General features: G+C 39.4%; 1 protein-coding gene across 4 annotated transcripts in view; it reads left to right on the top strand.

Annotated features, from left to right (window-relative positions):
* Positions 1 to 5,793: 5,793 nt before the first annotated feature.
* The window catches only part of Rbm41 (RNA binding motif protein 41), a 54,647-nt gene continuing 40,570 nt past the window's right edge, over positions 5,794 to 19,870 (top strand). The window contains exons 1-5 of one of the 4 annotated variants that reach the window (XM_063280300.1): positions 5,798 to 5,861; positions 9,223 to 9,339; positions 10,126 to 10,318; positions 10,733 to 10,937; positions 18,269 to 18,513. In XM_063280300.1, the coding sequence (XP_063136370.1) occupies positions 5,854 to 5,861; positions 9,223 to 9,339; positions 10,126 to 10,318; positions 10,733 to 10,937; positions 18,269 to 18,384 (639 nt within the window). In that variant the 5' untranslated portion in view covers positions 5,798 to 5,853 and the 3' untranslated portion in view covers positions 18,385 to 18,513. Of the gene's footprint in view, positions 5,862 to 9,222; positions 9,340 to 10,125; positions 10,319 to 10,732; positions 10,938 to 18,268; positions 18,514 to 19,870 lie in introns of those variants that run through there. The other 3 variants (NM_001109420.1, XR_010061244.1, XM_039100061.1) reach the window with 3 other exon arrangements.

The following is a 19,870-nucleotide window of genomic DNA, read 5'->3' as shown; positions in this document are numbered from 1 at the left end:
AGGTTCAGTCCATTATCATCAAGGCAGGAACATGGCAGCACCCAAGCAGGCATGGTGCAGGAGGAGCTGAGAGTTCTACATCTTCATCTGAAGGCTGCTAGTTGAAGACTGACTTCCAGGCAGCTAAGATGAGGGTTTTATAACCCACACCCACAGTGACACACCTAGGCCAACAGGGCCACACTTTCTAATTGTGCCACTCCCTGGGCCTTGCATACACAAACTACCACAACTGGCATAAAACCATTACTTTGTAGATTGACATACTTTTCAGTTTGTCATAAATTTGAGAGGTGGATTTTCAAAATTAACTCATGATAAGGAGTATAACACCAAAGGTCTTAAAGCTTTTTACAGACTGTCTGATATGCTTTTAAGATGGGAAAAGGGATGCTGTGAAAATATAGGCATATGTGAAAATAATAGGTAGTATACCTTAGTTTAGCACAGCTAGAAGTACAATGCCATTCCTTCTAGTGAAATTTTCCAGACATCACTTGGTACCTACACTTGCTGTCTGCAGTTATATACAGACACATAGAACGCTTTTTCACGACCTCGCTTTCCACTTGCAATTGCACAGCCACGTAACTGTCTTTTAGCCATCCCTTCATTCTCCAGTCATCCCTCCTTGAAGATTTGTTATATACTGTGTGTATCACTCCAGTAGCAGTAGACTGTTTTATTAGAACTAGACAAATTTGCCATGATGATGAAATGTTCCACCCTTCCTAGAAGTCAAGCACACTATCAAACTTGATACGTGTTCCATTTCCCTATTCACAAATTTGTCAAGCTTGCCTGAGCATCCGTGTTAAGCCCCACCTCTCTAAAAAATAGGCCTAGCTCACAGATTGATGTGGCCCACAATTTGTTTATACTTAAACCCAATCTTTCTTCTACATCAGAACTACAAAGCAATGTGTGTTTGCATTTATTTGCTAGTGTGCTTCTAGAGCACCGACATTTGCATTTAGTAGATTGCAGATAACTTTAATATGTGTCATGATAGTTTAAATCTACTAGACTAGAAGTTCTTGGGAAGTACAAAGGTATAAAGCTTTCGTTTTGTTCCAGTAGCTGCTCTTTGGTCTCTTGCTGACTTGAACGGGAGTTGATCAAGGAGTTTGAGCAAGTGTGAACTTACTGGATCACCTTGGGATATTTAAATATCTTTGTCATGGCAAAGCTTTAAAATCATACAGCTTAGCTGGTCCCTATTCTTCTGAAACAGTGGTTCTCAACCTTCCTAATTCTGTGAGCCTTTAACACAATTCCTCAAGCTGTGGTGACCCTCAACCATAAATGTGGGAAAACCTGCTAATTAAGGTTGAAGTCTACCATTGTCTCAAAGCCCTTCTGAGCTCAATGAGGAGGAATCCCTTCTGTGGCTTGTCTGACCTTGTCACCACCCCCACCCTAAGCCTCTACCTGTAGAATGTCAATTGGCTTCTGTTGAGATTAAGGGTTGGACTTCCTTTCTCCTGATAAGAAACCACTGGTTTAACACCTGAGATTCCTGAAGTGCTTCCCCATGCAAATGAGGCATCTTATTACCTCAACAGCCTGTGTCCTTTGACCTTCCTGGATGCTCCATCCCATCCCCCAAACCACATAAGCTTGAATCATATACCAAGTAAAGTTGATCTGCGCCCCTCCCTCTGACCCCAAATAGCTGATTCATATGTCAGTTCCTTATGTACTCACAGGGCTTCCAAACCCTCAGTATATTGTCTCTGTTCCCTTTGCTCTTGTGGACTGATATCAGCCTATGATCCCCAGAGGCAGGGAAGGTCACACATACAATTATTTTCATTGCTACTTCATTACTGTAATTTTGCTACTCTTATGAACTGTAATATAAATATCTGATATGCAGGATGTCTGTTGTGTATACCCTGTGAAAGGGTCATTCTAACCCCAGGAGGTCGTGACCCACAGGTTGAGAACTGAGTGTCCTCATTTTATATAAGAGGAAGCTGATTTAAGCTAGTTAAAGAAATTTACTGAAGGACTGGAGAGATGGCTCAGTGGTTAAGAACACTAACTGCGGGGTTGGGGATTTAGCTCAGTGGTAGAGCGCTTGCCTAGGAAGCACGAAGGCCCTGGGTTCGGTCCCCAGCTCCGGAAAAAAAAAAGAACACTAAGTGCTCTTCCTAGAGGTCCTGAGTTCAAATCCCAGCTACCACATGGTGGTTCATAACCACCATGGGATCTGATGCTTTCTTTTGGTGTGTCTGAAGACAGCTAATAAATCTTTAAAAAGAGAAAGTTACTGAAATTCACAGTCCATAACTTACCAAGACACATTTTAACATCCAGATTGGTGCAAAACCCTATTATGCTATATTGTCAGTAACTGAGAACTGAAATCTCAACCCAAGTCATATGAACCCCAAAGTGTACAAGATATTTTTTTCTTAACTTGCCCCTGACATAACATTTCTATTTAATTAAAAATAAGCAATTGGATGAGACAGTAATACAGTTAGAAATTCAAAGGGCATAAAGGTATGTATGGCACACACCTGCAATCCCAATGCGTGGGAGACTCAAGCGGCAATATCACAAGTGAAAGGCCAGTCTGAGCTACATATGGAACCCTGTCTCAACACAACAATTTCAATAGGGACAAAAACATATAAAGAGTTGTGGTTTTTTCCTTCTGTTCTTGTCCCTCAACCACTGAATTCTGTTAATTGGAGACACTCACTGTCATATGTTCTCATAGAAACATTGCATGCATATGCAGGCTATATATATATTCCACCTTTTATACAAAGGCAAATATACTGTTATTCTGAAACTTGCTATTACACTGGGTATATTTCCAGAATTGTAATACAGAGGACTTTACCACCTTTTCATCATTATATAGACTTCATTGAATGTATTTGGACAATTAAACTTTACCCTCCCCCACCTCAGTATTCTGTTATAGACAGCAATTGGACAGTAATGCACATAGATTAAGGGTTTGTTTTATGGCGGATATTATTTGTAGATGTGTTCCATGTCAGTATTAATGTCAAGTTGTACTTATTGGAGGTTGTAGCAATTTATCCCCCTACCAGCAATATTGAGAGTGCTTATTTCACCAGAATGTCAACAAAACAAATGGATTGCCATTATGGTATCATTTCCTAAGTTAAAAAAAAATGCTATTTAGGGCAATTTTATTTTATTTTATTTAGTCTCTTTCTTACAGCCCTGATTTTATCCCCCTCCTGGTTGACTCTCTGACTGTTCCACATCTTACACCCCACCCCCACCCCCCTACATGCCCCCTTGTGTCTCCACAAGGATGTCTCCACCCCACCCACCCCACCAGACCTCTAAACTTCCTGGGGCCTCCAGTCTCTTGAGAGTTAGATACATCTTCTCTGACTGAACCCAGACCCGGGGGTCCTGTGCTGTACATGTGTTGGGGCCCCATATTAGTTGGTGTATGCTGCCTGGTTGGTTATCCAGTGTCTGAGAGATCTCAGGAGTCCAGGGGAATTGAGACTGCTGGTCCTCCTACAGGGTCGCCCTCCTCCTCAGCTTCCTCGAGCTTTTCCCTAATTCAACGTCAGGGGTCAGCAGCTTCTGTCCATTGGTCGGGTGCACATATCTGCATCTGACTCGTAAAGCTGCTTGTTGGGTCTTTTGGAGGGCAATCATGATAGGTCCCTTTTTGTGAGCATCCCAAAGCCTCAGTAATAGTGTCAGGCCTTGGAACTTCCCCTTGAGCTGGATTCCAATTTAGGCCTGTCACTGGACCTCCTTTCCCTCAGGCTCTTCTCCATTTTTTGTCCCTCCAGTCTTTAAGACAGGAAAAATTGTGGATCAGAGTTTTTGACTGTGGAATGGCAACCCCATAGCTCACTTGATGCCCTGTCTTTCTGCTGGAGGTGGGCTCTACAAGTTCCCTCTCTCTACTGTATGTCATTTCACCTAAAATCCCATCTTTTGAGTCCTGAGAGTCTCTCAACCTCCAAGGTCTCTGGTACATTCTGGATGCCCCTCCCCCCGCCCCCGCCCCGGCACCTCCCAAGGTTGTCTGTTTCCATTCTTTCTGCTGGCCCTTGGGGCCTCAGTCTTGTTTCCCTCCATCTAATAACTGATCATGTACTCCTGTTCCCCTCCCTGTTCCCTTTCCCACCCAGGTCCCTCCCGCCCTCCCCCTTCCTGTGATTGCTTTCTTCTCCCTCCCAAGTGGGACTGAGGTATCCTCACTTGGGTCCTTCACCACGTGTTCCACTATGTTCTTAGTGGCCTTGTTTGTGATATCCAGAAACTGTAAAGAATTCAGACGTCCCACGACAGAAGAATGGATACAGAAAATGTAATTCATTTACACAATGGAGTACTACTCAGCTATTAAAAACAATGACTTCATGAAATTCTTAGGCAAATGAATTGAACTAGAAAATAACATCCCAAGTGGGGTAACCTAGTCACAAAAGAACATACATGGTATGCTAAGTGGATATTAGCCCAAAGTACAGAATCCCCAGGATACAATCCACACATCTCAAAAATCATGTTTTATTTTAACATAGCTTTAGATTTGCATTAAAGCGTTATAATCTAGTGTTCCATATAGATTCCACTGTTTCTCTTAGTGTTCGCATCTTACACACCAGTATATTTGTCATGTCCAGTGAAACTTATTAAATAAAAAGTATAGTTTATTTATATTTACTTAGTTTTTATTGTGTTTCCTGTGTCTGTTTCAGGATCCTACAATACATTTAGAAATCATATTTCTCTCGTTTCCTCATAAATGTGACAGTCTCGGAATTTTCTGCTTACCCTTTATAGTTTGGAGGAGTAATAGTAGTCCTCCTTTGTTTTATATTTTTTGTTTTGTTTTTGCTGATATTTCTTTTAAAGAATCTCTATGTAGATCTGACTTGCTTTGCACTATGTAATGAAATGTACTTTGTGGCTTGAATTTTCTATCTTACGAATTACTGCCTTTTCCTTTCTTTAGAGATACTTGCCTTTCCATTTGTGTGGTGTTGAGGATCCAAGAGGGGGCTTTGTGCATGTCAAACCAGAACTCTACAGATTGAGCTACATCCCTAAAACCAAGAACCAATGCTTTTAAACACTTTCGTATATGAAGGGTTTTTTTTTTTTTTTTTTTTTTTTTTTTTTTTTTTTACAAAATGTTTATGTTCTGCGTCTGTGTGTTTTGCCTGCATGTACATACATGTGTGCCCGGTGTCCCAGAAACAAGTCAGAGGCTCAGAAATGGGGTTACAGACAACTGTGAACTGCTGTATGGGAACTGAACTCCGGTTCTCTGAAAGAGAAACAAGTGCCATCTCTCTCCAATTCCTACCGTAGTTGACCCTTGCTTTGATATATTTTTATGATAAGATAGTCAAAAGCCTGGGTACGCACTGCTTCTGACTTTAAACTAAGGGAACTCAGAAGGATCTGTTACAACTAAGAGAAAAGCATTAGTGCAAGCAATGTGATCAGATCAGAGGCTTGACTAGAAACAGCAGGCAGGTCAGATAAATCCCTGACAGAGAAGCCTTGCTGACAAGAAGGCGATTAGAGACAATCTAGGTTTTATTGATACTTGGAGAAAGAGCCAAGAAGCCAAAGGTGAATCCTAAGTTTATGAGCTTTATATTTTGGATGTTATCTTGAATCTGGGCCAAAAAAATTCTTAATTTACAATATACCCACCACCCAATACCTACTTTATCTTTCTATCAGCATATAGTTTTGTGATACTACAATTCCCAGAGTTCCACGCTCCAATTTCATCACCTTCCAGTCTGCCGCACGGATTTCTGGGAGTTGAGGTCTGGTTCCTATTTACCCAAGTTAGAGATAGGGGCCTGCGGAAACATGAAGAGGTAAGGGCATATCCGGGTTGCAGAAGGCAACTTTTATCATTTATTTTGAAAATGGCTTTTTTTCTTTTTGTTTGGGATGTGTCACTTTCTTGGGGGTCGAGTTCTCTTCAGCGAAAAGACAAAGGAGAAGGGAGGAGGGAAGGCCGGCCAGACCAGTCTGCTGGGGTGAAGTTCTAGAAGGGCCACAGCCAGGCGGGTTTCCACAGGAATGTTTCCCTCGGGGCAGAGACCTCTGGAGCTGCCTGGGTTCTCACATTCCTAGCTCTCTGGATGCACAAAGCCAGCCCCTCCCTGGCCGTCCTGCTAGGTCTCCCGGGGCAGAGAGTCGTAGGGTGGGAACTTACATTGTCTAGATTTTAAAGACATAGTGGGCCACACTGGGTAGTGCATTTAGACTTTAAAGTTAGAGAATTATAGTTTCCTTCGCCAAATTGAGCACAGAACTGGCTCCTTGTGCTTTGGGAGAAGAAAGGTATTGCTTCGGGGCAGTTTCCCCTACTGGTTCTGCAGTAAATGGCCCTTTGAGCCTGGGGCTGTCCTCATTGAGACCCAGAGCTTCCCAGTTAATGACAGGACAGAAAACCTATCACTTGGTTTTGTCTTCACACTGCAGTGGAATCTTCACTCTGGAACAGTGGGACAAAGAACCTGTTTAGGAATGCTCTCTCCTGCTTTCTTAGTTGCCTGAATTTTTTTTAAAGGGTCTGTTGTTGTTTCCTTTTTTCTGTTTTTAAGTTTCCTCTGCCTTAATTATTTTAATTATCCTGTGATGAGATACCTCATACATGAAAAATGAATCTTGTGTATAGCTTAGATGATCATAAAGAACTGTATGCTATACAGGTTAAGAGGTAGGGCAGGATTCACATGCATGCCTTACAAGCCCCCTTGGCTTTTCTCTGCTTCTTCCCCCTTTATCTAGGAGTTTACACCAATTATTCCTTTGCCTTTTGTTTGTTTGGTTGGTTTTTTTTTTTTTTTTTGTTTCTTACTTTTCCACATATGAGTTTAATCCCTGAACAAAATATTCCTAGTTTCATCTGTTTTTTAAACCTTATATAAATGGGAATATATTGTCTTTTTCTGTGATAAGCTTTTTAAAACAGTATTTCTCTATAGAGTCATGTGCGTTGATATGTTTATTCATTTTTAACAAATTAAATTTAGCAGTAACTTTTGGGATTGTAAATAAAGATAAACTTAAAAGGTTTTTTAAAACTTAGTTCCAAAGTTATTTTAGATTTTTCAATATAGGTCCAGGTTTATTTTAGGAATTTTTTAAAAAGATTTATTTTATGTTTATGAGTACACTGTCACTGTCTTCAGACACCAGAAGAGGGCATCAGATCTCATTACAGATGGTTGCGAGCCACCACGTGGTTGCTGGGAATTGAACTCAGGACCTCTGGAAGAGCAGTCAGTGCTCTTAACCACTGAGCCATCTCTCCAGCCCACTTTTTAGTAATCTTATAATTACAGAAATTTTCTATACTTCATTACAAAATCCCAGTAGACAAGGTCTGTTTTGTAAGACATGCGTGCTATTTTTCTCAGGGTTTTAACTCATCTTCGTTTTTGTTCATTTGTCTCTACTCTGTTCTTGCGTGGTTAAATGGCTGTGTTATTTCTCAGAACTTGAATAAGAGTTCTTAATCACTTGAGTTGGCTCATAGCCACGATCCAGTTTTCTACATTGTAGTGTCTAGGCTACAAGTTGGTAAGAGAAGACACTCTTCATATTTTCTGCCCTTCAGAATTTCTTTTCTAATGGCTTCAGATCTTATGTTCTCACATGGCTTCAGATTTTTCTGTGTTGAGCCTCAGACTTCCTCCTGGTAAGAATTTTAGCCAGTCATGTTTGTTGTTGCTTCAGACCAGTGCCTTGGGTTTGAGAGTTCTAAGAGCTGCTCAACTCAGTGTAGGTATCAGTGACATAGACTGATATATTTCCTAGGCATTTATTCCATCTGAAACCATTTTCCTCCCTTCATACCAATATTCTGTCAAACTATACCAACAGTTCGAAATTTGAGTGCTTTTATTTATGTGTCTGTTTGTTTTACTTTTTTTTTTTTTGGTTCTTTTTTTTCGGAGCTGGGGACCGAACCCAGGGCCTTGCGCTTCCTAGGTAAGCGCTCTACCACTGAGCTAAATCCCCAGCCCCCTGTTTTACTTTTTTAACATCATTCTCCTAAAGGCCTCTCTGGTTGAATCCCTCCTTTGTATTTCTGCTATTACTGCCCTAGTCTGGACCTTCATGCCTTCTACCGCAGTAGTTTTCCTAGCTGGTTACTCTAGCTGGTTACTCTAGTTATCTTCTAATCCATATGGCCTTAAACACTTCTTACTCTTTGACTCCTATTGGACTGATAAATTGCTTCCTAATCCCTGTGTGTTCAGGTCTGGTTGAGAATCCTTTAGTTCATGTACTTAAGGCTATTCGAAGTGAGAGTCTAAATAGGAGTTCAGTTATCTCACAGTATGTGGTCTGTCTCTTTATATTTGCTTTCCCATGTCTCCTTTTCTTTGTCACACCCAATCTTTCATGTACCCATTTAAGAATGCCATTCTGAAATCATCCTTACCACTTTAGCTCCCAGTTTACCCCTTTCTTCTGCAAACTTTACTAATTTGAACATGTTTCTCTATTATTATTTATTTAGATTCCCTCTCTTTATAGGCACATGCACACAGTATAAGAGGATATACGTTTTCTCCCTAAATATATTACAAATTCCTTGATGGAATCTATGCCTAGAATATCTTTATTTTCCACAAGTTGTATCTTAGTTAACTTTTCTACTGCTGTGAAAAGACAGTCTGACCAAAAGCAGCTTGGAGAGGAAAGGGTTCTTTCTAGGTCTCAGGTCACACTTCATCAGGGAGGGAAGTCAGGGCAGGAACCTGTGGGCAGGAGCTAAAGCAGAATCAATGGAGGGATGTTGCTTACCAGCTAGCTCCTCACGGCCTGCTTTTTTGTAGTACTCAGGACCACAAGCCCAGGTGTGGCACTGTACACAGTGATCCATGCCCTCCTGTATCAATCAAGAAAGCACACTATAGGTTTGCCCATAGGAATGCCCAGACGGCATTCTCTCAATTCAGGTTCCCTCTTCTAAAATGACTCTGGCTTGTGCTGTTTGACATAAAACTAGCCAGTACAAGTAGCTAACAGAATGCCTCTTGTGTACATAGGCATTTAGTGAATATATAATCAAGTACTCAGGGCAGTAGAATGTTGAAGACATGTCTTTGAGCAAATGGATCACTGGCGGGTAATATAGACTGGGGAATATATTTTCAGACTTTCTGTGTCTTATACTTTCCCTATGGATTTTGTTTTGCTTTACATCTGTTCCAGGGTAAATAGCTGTGTGAAGGATGAAGAGCATGTCCTGGAGGAACTGGAAACAGAAGGTGAGAGGCAGCTCAAGAGCCTCCTTCAACATCAACTTGATACCTCTGTCTCCATTGAAGAGTGGGTATTGATTTGTAAACAGATTATAATAGACTCTCACCTATGGGTTATTTATCCCTCTTAAAGCTAGATGGGAGAGCTCACCCAAGCACTTTCTTCAGAAGACCTCTTCAGATGCAATCAGATTTTGCTTTTGTGACTTTCTGTAGGGAGGTTAAGTGTATATCATACTAAGCCCGGGTTAAGCACTTTTACTGTGTTCTACTATAGCACCCTGTATTTCCCCTAATGTTGCTTCCTTTTCTGATACTCTTCATATAGATGGCAGCTCTTTTGGGTTTTCTATAGAAGATTTATTTTGTGTGCTGGTATGTGGGGTGGGGAGAGGAGAGGAGAGGAAAGGGGAGGTAGAGGGGGTAGTATTTATGTCAACCCCTTGTGTGCCAGTGCCTGCAGAGGCCGGAGGGGTTTGGATGCCCTGGAACTGGTGATTCAGGTGGTTACATTCTGCCCTGTGAGTGCTAGGAACTGACCCAGGTCCTGTGTAAGAGCAGTAAGAGCCTTTAACTGCAATGCCATGTCTCTCAGCCCTTGTGTTTTGTCTTTAATCTGTGAACTCTCAGAATAGTACACAGCATCTAATGTCTAGCATGGCCTCAGTTAACATTTGTTAATTTAGTCCTGGATCTGTGGGGATTCCATTTTGTTGCTATGGCACTTCACCTAGGCAATAAAATGGAAGAGAGACTTTGCCTATGAGCTTCATTGGGCCTGTTTTAATAGGAAGCCTCATCAGTGCGAATTCAACCACAAGATGTTCTTATGCACTTCTTTTGTGTTTTGCAGATGTGTCTCTAAAAAAAAGAGCTTTGCCCCTGGGACTATGTACAAGCCCTTTGGGAAGGAAGTAGCCGGGACAATGACTTTGTCCCAGTTCCAGACACTACATGAAAAAGACCAGGAAACTGCTTCTCTCAGGGAACTAGGGCTCAATGAAACAGAAATATTGATCTGGAAAAGCCATGTTTCAGGTGAAAAGGTAAACAGGTTGTTTTCTTAAATTATTTCTTTATTTTCATTTATGCCACTTGGTAGGGAGCAGCAGGATACTCAGGAGATAAATCTCATGCCTGGTTCTGCGCTTTATGCTGGGGTGTGGAAACCATGAGCAGGCGGGAACAGCTGAACTCCCCAACATCGTAGTTGCTTCATTTTGTCATTGAGACCTTTTTGTTCTGAGTTTTCATGAAACTGAATGTTGGGTCTGAATCTTCTTTGGTTTTTAAGATAGAAACATTGGCTAAAGAGAAGCTGTTGATTAGCCCTTAACTAAAACTTCCACAAACACTTCCAGTGTCTGGGCCTTTTTCGTCTTCTATCTTACTTGAGGTTTCAGAGTCACGTTTGTGCTGCGTCCTTTTAGATATAAAGCATCTTATTTCCCTGCTTTCAGAGGACAAAGCTGAGGGCAACTCCCGAAGCAATACAGAAACGGCTTGAAGATATTAAAGAAAGGATCTCGGAGCGCCAGCGCATCCTCTGCCTGCCACAGAGGTTTTCAAAGAGCAAACAGCTGACCCGAAGAGAGATGGAAATTGAAAAGTCTTTATTTCAGGGAACTGATCGTCACTCCTTCCTTAAGGCTCTTTATTACCAAGGTATGGGATCCTCACTGACTCTGAAATCTTCTTTAACTGGAAGAAAGATTTAACATCAGACTATTAGATATGGGGGATTAGCGAAAGACAAGGTATTACTACTCTTGCAAAATATAAAGTCCCACAAGAGGTACAAATATGTGTATAGTTACTAGCATGGAAAGGGTTATGATGGAGGGTTTAATCAAATGCCAAGGTGGCACAGAACACAAATGATGTACTATCTCAGCAGGGCAACGGGCATTTTTTAATGTAAAGGGGAAAGAACATTACCTCCAGTGAGCGGATAAGAGCCATACCATGGGGCTGGAGAGATGGCTCAGCCGTTAAAGGCTAGGCTCACAACCAAAAATATAAGAGCCATACCATGGAAGGATCTGGTACATGTAGGGAGCAGGGAGAAGTTCAGAGTGGCAGTGGAACAGGGTATGGTCAGGAACGATGTCTGATACACGAAATAGAATATACAGCTAGATCGTGATGAGTCTTTAGGCTGAACTATAACAGAGTGCAAAATCTGCCCATAAACAGTATGTGTCTTAACCATAAAGTAATTGTTTAGCAGGTAATTTTACTCTGCATGGTGGAAGGTATAGAGAAATTAAGAAATGGTCTCTGGCCTCGAACTAGTCAGCTTAGAGGTGCTCACATGTACCCTTTAGGAGTAATGATAGATATAGTGGCCCAGTGCCACAGAAGTTCAGAGTTTTATTGGTGTGACTGAAGAGGGCCTCTCAGAAGAGGTAAGATCTAAATATTCTATTAAGCTTCTATTAGAGAGAAAGTAGCATTTCAGTTGTAGTACTTGGTTTCAGTTGTTAATTGGGTGAATTTGAAGAGATCGAGTTAGAAAGGTAGCTCAAAGTACTTGGCTCGGATTTGCTTGATATTACAAAGGTATATGAGTTCGTTTTTCAGTTCATGTGTTCGAATACCATAAGATGATAAAAACTTGATTTGGAAATGATTAATGTGGTGGCCAGTATAGGGATGTAGAGAGGAAAGAGAGTGGCATTAAAGTCATTGAGTTATCAATTTCTCAACTGGAATGCTGACAGCAGAACTGAGAGGTAGAATTAGTTATAGGTGACATGACAAAGGAAGAATTGAGCGAACATGTTGACTGAGGATGAAGGAGGAGACTCATTGACTAAGGACCTCAGGAATATAGCAAGATACCTCACATGTTTCAAGGCTGTGAAACTTAATTCTTGGAATATTAAGTCTTTAGTGGATATTTTGAGGAAGGACGGTGTGTTTCACTTGAACAGGCTGAGTTTGTGAGGACGGTGGGATGATGATATGCAGATTCTGATGCAGCAATGAAGCTGAGGAGAAAAGTCAGAAGTGGGTCTATGGGGCTAGTACTCATCTGCTTTATGATATGGGACGGAAAGGTAAAGATAGGCTATACAGGTGGCCGAGCTGTGGTAACGGGAAGAAGGAGTGAAAGAATGGCTTTCTATGGAGAGACATGGCATACTGCATGTGAATATTGACTCTGGCAGCAGGCTGCCTGGGGCAAACCTGGCTCCCCCACTTACTAGTTGTGCAGTAGCGATCGCGTTACCTCTCTGTACTTCAGTGACTTCCTCTGAGAAATGAGAGTATCAGTTGTGGCCATGCTGTGGAGTTGTTAGGATGAAGTGAGAGAACACATAGAAATCAGAGCAGGACCTAGTAATGGGGTGGGGGTGGGTGGAAGAGTGTGTGTGTCTCTGTTTCTCTTTCTTAGCTTTGAAACCCCTTACTTTAAACCTTCACAGCATACCACAAAAAGACAAGTGCAGACAAGTGCATGACCTCAATGAAGAGGAAGATAAAATTAGGAAGATAAATTTCTTACAGTGTTAGATTTAGGACTGTAAACTAGAGTCCCAGACTTCTAAGTTGAGCACTTATTTGATTCCATATTCACTATATGACAATGTTTATAGGAAGTGATCCAAAGAGAACATACTGTCCTGATATGAAAGAGAGGAGTTAGTCAAAGTTGTCAAGATTTTACATTTAGTTTTTACTTCTATGTTTTTACTTCTGTAGCTTTATTGTTCCAGGCAGACATTGACCTTGCTGGTTTTTAGGTCCCCTTGCACAAATAATTTTGAATATCATTAATCAATGTAACTATTGATGATGATGATGGTAATAATTATATCATAAGTAGAATTTTATTTTGAATTGAACTTGCAGTAAAATTGCATGGGGCCTTCTTTCGGTGTACAATTCTGCGAATTGTAAATCATGTAGATTTCATGTATCCACCACCACAGTCAAGAGGGGGAAGAGCTCCATCACGCAAACTCTCCTCATACTCTCTCCGTTGCAGTCCCTCCGCATTGCTTGCCCCAGTCCCTGGCTATCACTTATCCCCATTACTTCTGTTTTACCTTTTAGAGACTTTCATATAAATGGAGTCATGCGGTGTGTAACATTGTGAGGCTGGCTTCTTTCACTCAGCATAATGCTTTGGAGACTCATCCAAGTTGTTGTTTATATCAATAACTCATTCGCTTTTGTGGAGTCCCATTTCATCGTGCGGATATTCCATATCCATTCACGTATTGAAGTGGATTTGGGTTTTCCAGGTTATGGTCTTTATGAATGATATTGATATTAACATTCTTGTGCAGGTTTTTGTGTGAACATAAGTTTTTATTTTTCTAAGGTAAATATCTAGCAGTGGGATTACTGGGTCATATGGTAAGTGCACGTTTAACTTTATATGAAACTGCCAAACCATTTTCCAGAGTGGCTGGACCATTTTGCCTTCCCACCAGTGGTGTATGAGAGTTCACTTGCTCTCCATCTTTGTCAGCATTTGCTGTGATTGCTCTGATAGGTGTGAAGTGATGCCTCCCTGTCGTTTTAATGTGCCTTTTCCCCTGTTGTTTTAATGTGCCTTTTTTTAATGGCTAATGGTGCTGAGCAGCTCTCCGTTTGCTTTTTTGCCATCATTATATCCTGTTTGTTAAGGTTTCAGTTCATGTCTCTGTCATTTTATCATTGCATTATTTTTTCTTCCTATTGACTTTTGAGATGACTCTATATATGCTAAACGTAGTCCTCCATAGGACGTATGCTTTACAATTTTTTTCGCAGTCTGGAGCTTGTAATTTTATTCTCTTAGTAGTATATTTTTAATTGTGCTAAGAGATACATAACATAAAATGTACTATTGTAACCATTTTAAGTATTTACTTCTGGGGTATTAGGTATACACATTTTTTGGTAACTATTATCAGCATCCATCTCCAGAGCTTTTAAAGTTACACACATTAAAAGCTGCTTTATCTTACCTCACACCCTATACCTTCTAGCAACCTCCATTATACTTTTTGTGAATTTGAGTACTATATGTACCTCACATAAATAGAATCGTGCAATATTTTATCCTTTATGATTAGATTATTTTACTTAGCATAAATGTGTTCATTGCGATCCATATTGTCGCATGTGTCAGAATCCCATTCCTTTTGTAAGGCTGCATAATATTCCATTGACTATGCATACTGCTTTGTTCACTTCATTCATCTGTGGACACTTCAATTACTTCCATTTTGTACTTATTGTGAATAATGCTAATGTGAACATTGGTGAACAAATGTTTGATATCTGCTTTCAGTTCTTTGTGTACATATATAGAAATGGAATTGCTGGATCTTATAATTCTGTTTCCTTTTTGATGAACCTCCCTACTGCTCTCTATACAGACTGTCATTTTGTATTCCTACCAGCAATGCATAGAAGTTCCGGTTCCTCTAAATTCTCAGGAACACATGTTATTTTTGGTCTTTTCTCTTTTTGGATAATTGTTACTTTAAAAGGCATGGCTTATCTCATTGGTACTTTTGATTTGCATTTTCCTACCTAATGCAGCTGTGTTTTTTTCATATATTATTTGACCATGTATCTTCTATGAATAGCTATCCATTCAAGTATCTCCATATTAATCACTTCTCAGATACATGATTTGTAAATATTTTCTCTTGTTTATGTCTGCCTTTAACTTTTCATAGTATCCTTTAATGCATAGAGTTCTCTCATTTTTCTTCCCTTATTCTGCTTTTCTGAGACAGGGTTTCTCTGTGTAGCCCTGGCTGTCCTGGAACTCACTCTGTAGACCAGGCTGGCCTCAAACTCAAAGATCCACTTGCTTCTGTCTCCTCAGTTCTGGGATTAAAGGTGTGCACCACCCCACCACCACCAGGCCATTCTCCTTCCTTATCCATGCTTCTGTTAGCATATCCAATATCAAGAAGCCATTTCTTCTATGTTACCTTGTAAGCCATTTTATTTTTTGTGTTGCTGGTTAGTCTTTGATCCATTTTGAGTTAATTTTGCACATGGCATAAGATAAGGCTTCAGTTTCCTAGTATACTTGCTGCTATTCAGTTTTCCCAGGACCATTTTTTGAAGACTTCTTTCTGCACTGAATAATCTTATTACTCTGTTCAAAGATCATTTACCATATGGATGAGAGTTTATTTCCAGGCTCTCTGGTGGTATATGTGTCTGGCTTTATACCAATAGCATGCTGTTTTGTTTTGTTTTGTTTCTCTTTGTTTCGTTTCATTTCTTTTCCTTTCATTTGAGACAGGGTCTCTCTACAAACCGTGTTTAGTCCATTTAATGTTGCAAACATTGGCATGCCAGCTGGTGGTTTTTATGATGCAGGTCTTGTTGAGGCAAGCATATTATTGAGACTATAGGTGCAGCTTCTCATACGTGTTTGACTGAGGTTTTTAGTTTGCTTAAAGTATTAGCTTATGTTGATAAGATTTACATTTATTATTTTGTTCATTTGTTTATAGAATTAGTTTTATTTAGTATGCCATTTTAGTTAGCTTGATGAAATTCCTTCCACCCCCTACCAGTGTGTGTGTGTGTGTGTGTGTGTGTGTGTGTGTGTGTGTGTGTGTCTTTTATTCCCTACCTGGTTTACCTGGTTATCTTAAGGATTACAATTAACATCTTAGATTAAACTAATTAGATCATATTCATGGCAACATAATTTTAATCATATTTAAAATGTGGTTATGTTTCTGTTCTCTTAAACTGTTACCAGACAGATTGCATATGTGTACATTTTTAAGTACAATAGCAGTTTTGTAATTACTGCTTTACATCAGATCAGATGAAGAGTAATTAGAAAGGAAAGGACACTTGTACCATGTTTTCTGTTTACCTATGTAGTCAACTTTAGGAGTGCTATTCCTCTTATTCATTCATTTTGACCTAAAGGATTTATTTTCTTGTAGGGTATATCTTCTGGTAATGAATTCTTTATCTGATAATTTCTTCCTCAGTTGTTTGTTTTTTTTTTTTTTTTTAGTTTTATAATTTATTCACAGGGTGTCATAGCAGGAAGATATTACAATCACAAAGATGAAATAATTGTATTTCAAAAGAAATAGTCATTCTTAGTGATGAGCTCATCAATTGGTTATTCAATACCAAAATGATCAACCCTGAAAACATGCATACAAATAACATTATACAGACTCAGCTAACCGCATATATGTATTTTGGAATATATAGTCTCTAGAATCACAGAACTTAAGGAATACCTCTATGTATCTATGTATTAAGGGAAATTATTGAAATGACTTATAGTTTGTAGTCCAAGTAACTCAACAATAGGCAGCTGTGGATGGGAAGTCCAAGAATCTAGTATTTGCTCAGTCCCACGAGTCTAGATGTTTCAGCTGGTCTTCTGTGTAAACTGGAATCCTGAAGAAGTAGATTGCACTAGATATAAGTAGAAGCAAAATGAAGATTAAACACTTCCTTTCTCCATTGTCTTTGAACTATGTACATACACCACACACACACACACACACACACACACACACACACAGAGAGAGAGAGAGAGAGAAAGAGAGAGAGAGAGAGAGAGAGAGAAGAGAGAGAAAGAGAGAGAATAACTTTAAGTAATCTATAATGTATATATTATTTCCCAATGTGTGAAACATTTTCCAAATTCTCATATCCACTTACATACTTTTTCTTACACATAATATTTTGATATTCCCAATAGAGAGTATACACACAATCTTTATCTTAAAATTTTACTATATGGTTAGCTGCAAGCATCCTCATCTGTATCTGAAAGGCTCTGGTAGATCCTCTCAGGAGACATCCATACCATGTTCCTGTCAGCAAATACTTCTTGGCATCAGCAATTGTGGCTCGGTTTGGTGGCTGCATATAGATAGATTGGGGCAGTCTCTGGATGATCTTTCCTTCAGTCTCTGCTCCACTCTTTTCTTTCTTTCTTTCTTTTTTTTTTTACCATTTAAACATTGTTTACTTCCTCATAACAACTCATTTCACCAAAATATAGATGGAATTTAAGTTGTCCAAAGTCACACAGTGTATCTATTGATTCAAACTTGAATTTGGCATAACATTCATTTTTTTTTAAATTTAGAGAATACTTTATTAGTTTTTGTAATCAAACCCACATAGATAAGACCTTACATATTTAATACAGTGTGTTACCCCTGTACAAATGGAAAAAACTTAAGTTCAACATTTCTAGACCAATATGGCTGTTAATTTCTGTACACTGCCAACTCAACACAGTAAATGGGGATACTTTTTTCCAAAGTTGACAGCACAGCTAAAGTTTCAAAAAATTCAAATTATATATCTGTATATATATATATTTATATTTATATAAAAAGAACAATAATAGCAGTGTGTTATGCATCAACAGCAGCAACCGCTTTTCCAGGTTCTGCAGTCATCTGAACAAAACTGTAGAGACATCCAGCACACTCCATTAAAAAAAAAAAAGTAAAAAAACAAAACCCGAGAAAACAGCACAGTTCTGTTACTCTTGTGGTACCTGGCACCATTTTTTTTTAATTAGCTTCTCAATCATCATCTGGAAAGAAAACATTCTGAGCAACATCATTAAAAACAGCTCTGATAAAGCACGGTCACTACTACGTATCATAAAGCAGGTACAAGCTATTTTACATCCACAGAGGTATGATACAGTAGTGTCCTACATCTATAATACTAGAGGATACAATTTAAAAGGCATTATTTGAGACTTGATTCTACTTTTCCAGCAGAGGGCCCAAATGATGGTGTGACACAGCTTTGTAAAGAAACATACTCTAGACAGGATTTCCTTTCACTAGTGGCACAGTTCTAAGGATTCATTCTCTCCATGAATGTCAGCTAAAACCGTTATTAAAAAAATGAAATATCCCTAGAACAAAACCGTATAACCACCGGATTCACATGAAGATGACCTAGTGGAGACAAGCTGCACCTCACCTTACCAACAAGCGATCAAATCTGTTATGTTTAAACAGTGAGACCTCCAAGGAAGGAGATGCCAAGTAGTGCTTCAAAGCTTCAGACCACAATCAAACACAGCATCCTTTTCAACAGAAGCAGAAGCTCATCTGAATATGCTCAAGGATGCTGACATCAACATTTAATCATCTCCTCACTCATCCAGGAAGAAGGGGAGATCAGTTACTACTGTACTTTATTGTGTTCAAACAAATCACTATGTTACAAAAATAGCAAGCTGCCATAATAAAAAATAAGGCTCCTCTATCCAGCACCAGATAGCATCATTTTACTTTCAAGCCTAGAAATTGCACATGTGTGTATAAACCAACCGAAGATGAGGATTGAGAGTTCATCTTGGTGGATTTTTCCTTTGATGAATATGAAGTGTCCTTCCTTATCTTTTTTGATGACTTTTAATTGAAAATTGATTTTATTTGATATTAGAATGGCTACTCCAGCTTGCTTCTTCTGACCATTTGCTTGGAAAGTTGTTTTCCAGCCTTTCACTCTGAGGTAGTGTCTGTCTTTGTCTCTGAGGTGTGTTTCCTGTAGGCAGCAGAAGGCAGGGTCCTCATTGCGTATCCAGTTTGTTAATCTATGTCTTTTTATTGGGGAGTTGAGGCCATTGATGTTGAGAGATATTAAGGAATAGTGATTATTGCTTCCTGTTATATTCATATTTGGATGTGAGGTTATGTTTGTGTGCTTTTCTTCTCTTTGTTTTGTTGCCAAGATGATTAGTTTCTTGCTTCTTCTAGGGTATAGCTTGCCTCCTTATGTTGGGCTTTACCCTTTATTATCCTTTGTAGTGCTGGATTTGTAGAAAGATATTGTGTAAATTTGGTTTTGTCATGGAATATCTTGGTTTCTCCATCTATGTTAATTGAGAGTTTTACAGGATACAGTAACCTGGGCTGGCATTTGTGTTCTCTTAGGGTCTGTATGACATCTGTCCAGGATCTTCTGGCCTTCATAGTTTCTGGCGAAAAGTCTGGTGTGATTCTGATAGGTCTGCCTTTATATGTTACTTGACCTTTTTCCCTTACTGCTTTTAATATTCTTTCTTTATTTTGTGTGTTTGGTGTTTTGACTATTATGTGACGGGAGGTGTTTCTTTTCTGGTCCAATCTATTTGGAGTTCTGTAGGCTTCTTGTATGTCTATGGGTATCTCTTTTTTTAGGTTAGGGAAGTTTTCTTCTATGATTTTGTTGAAGATATTTACTGGTCCTTTGAGCTGGGAGTCTTCACTCTCTTCTATACCTATTATCCTTAGGTTTGATCTTCTCATTGAGTCCTGGATTTCCTGTATGTTTTGGACCAGTAGCTTTTTCCGCTTTACATTATCTTTGACAGTTGAGTCAATGATTTCTATGGAATCTTCTGCTCCTGAGATTCTCTCTTCCATCTCTTGTATTCTGTTGGTGAAGCTTGTATCTACAGCTCCTTGTCTTTTCTTTTGATTTTCTATGTCCAGGGTTGTTTCCACGTGTTCTTTCTTGATTGCTTCTATTTCCATTTTTAATTCCTTCAACTGTTTGGTTGTGTTTTCCTGGAATTCTTTCAGGCATTTTTGCGATTCCTCTCTGTAGGCTTCTACTTGTTCTCTAAGGGAGTT

Source organism: Rattus norvegicus, chromosome X, assembly GCF_036323735.1.
Source record: "Rattus norvegicus strain BN/NHsdMcwi chromosome X, GRCr8, whole genome shotgun sequence".
Taxonomy (NCBI): domain Eukaryota; kingdom Metazoa; phylum Chordata; class Mammalia; order Rodentia; family Muridae; genus Rattus; species Rattus norvegicus.
The sequence above is the reverse complement of the archived record's forward strand: the minus strand, read 5'-3'. Positions and strand labels throughout refer to the sequence as shown.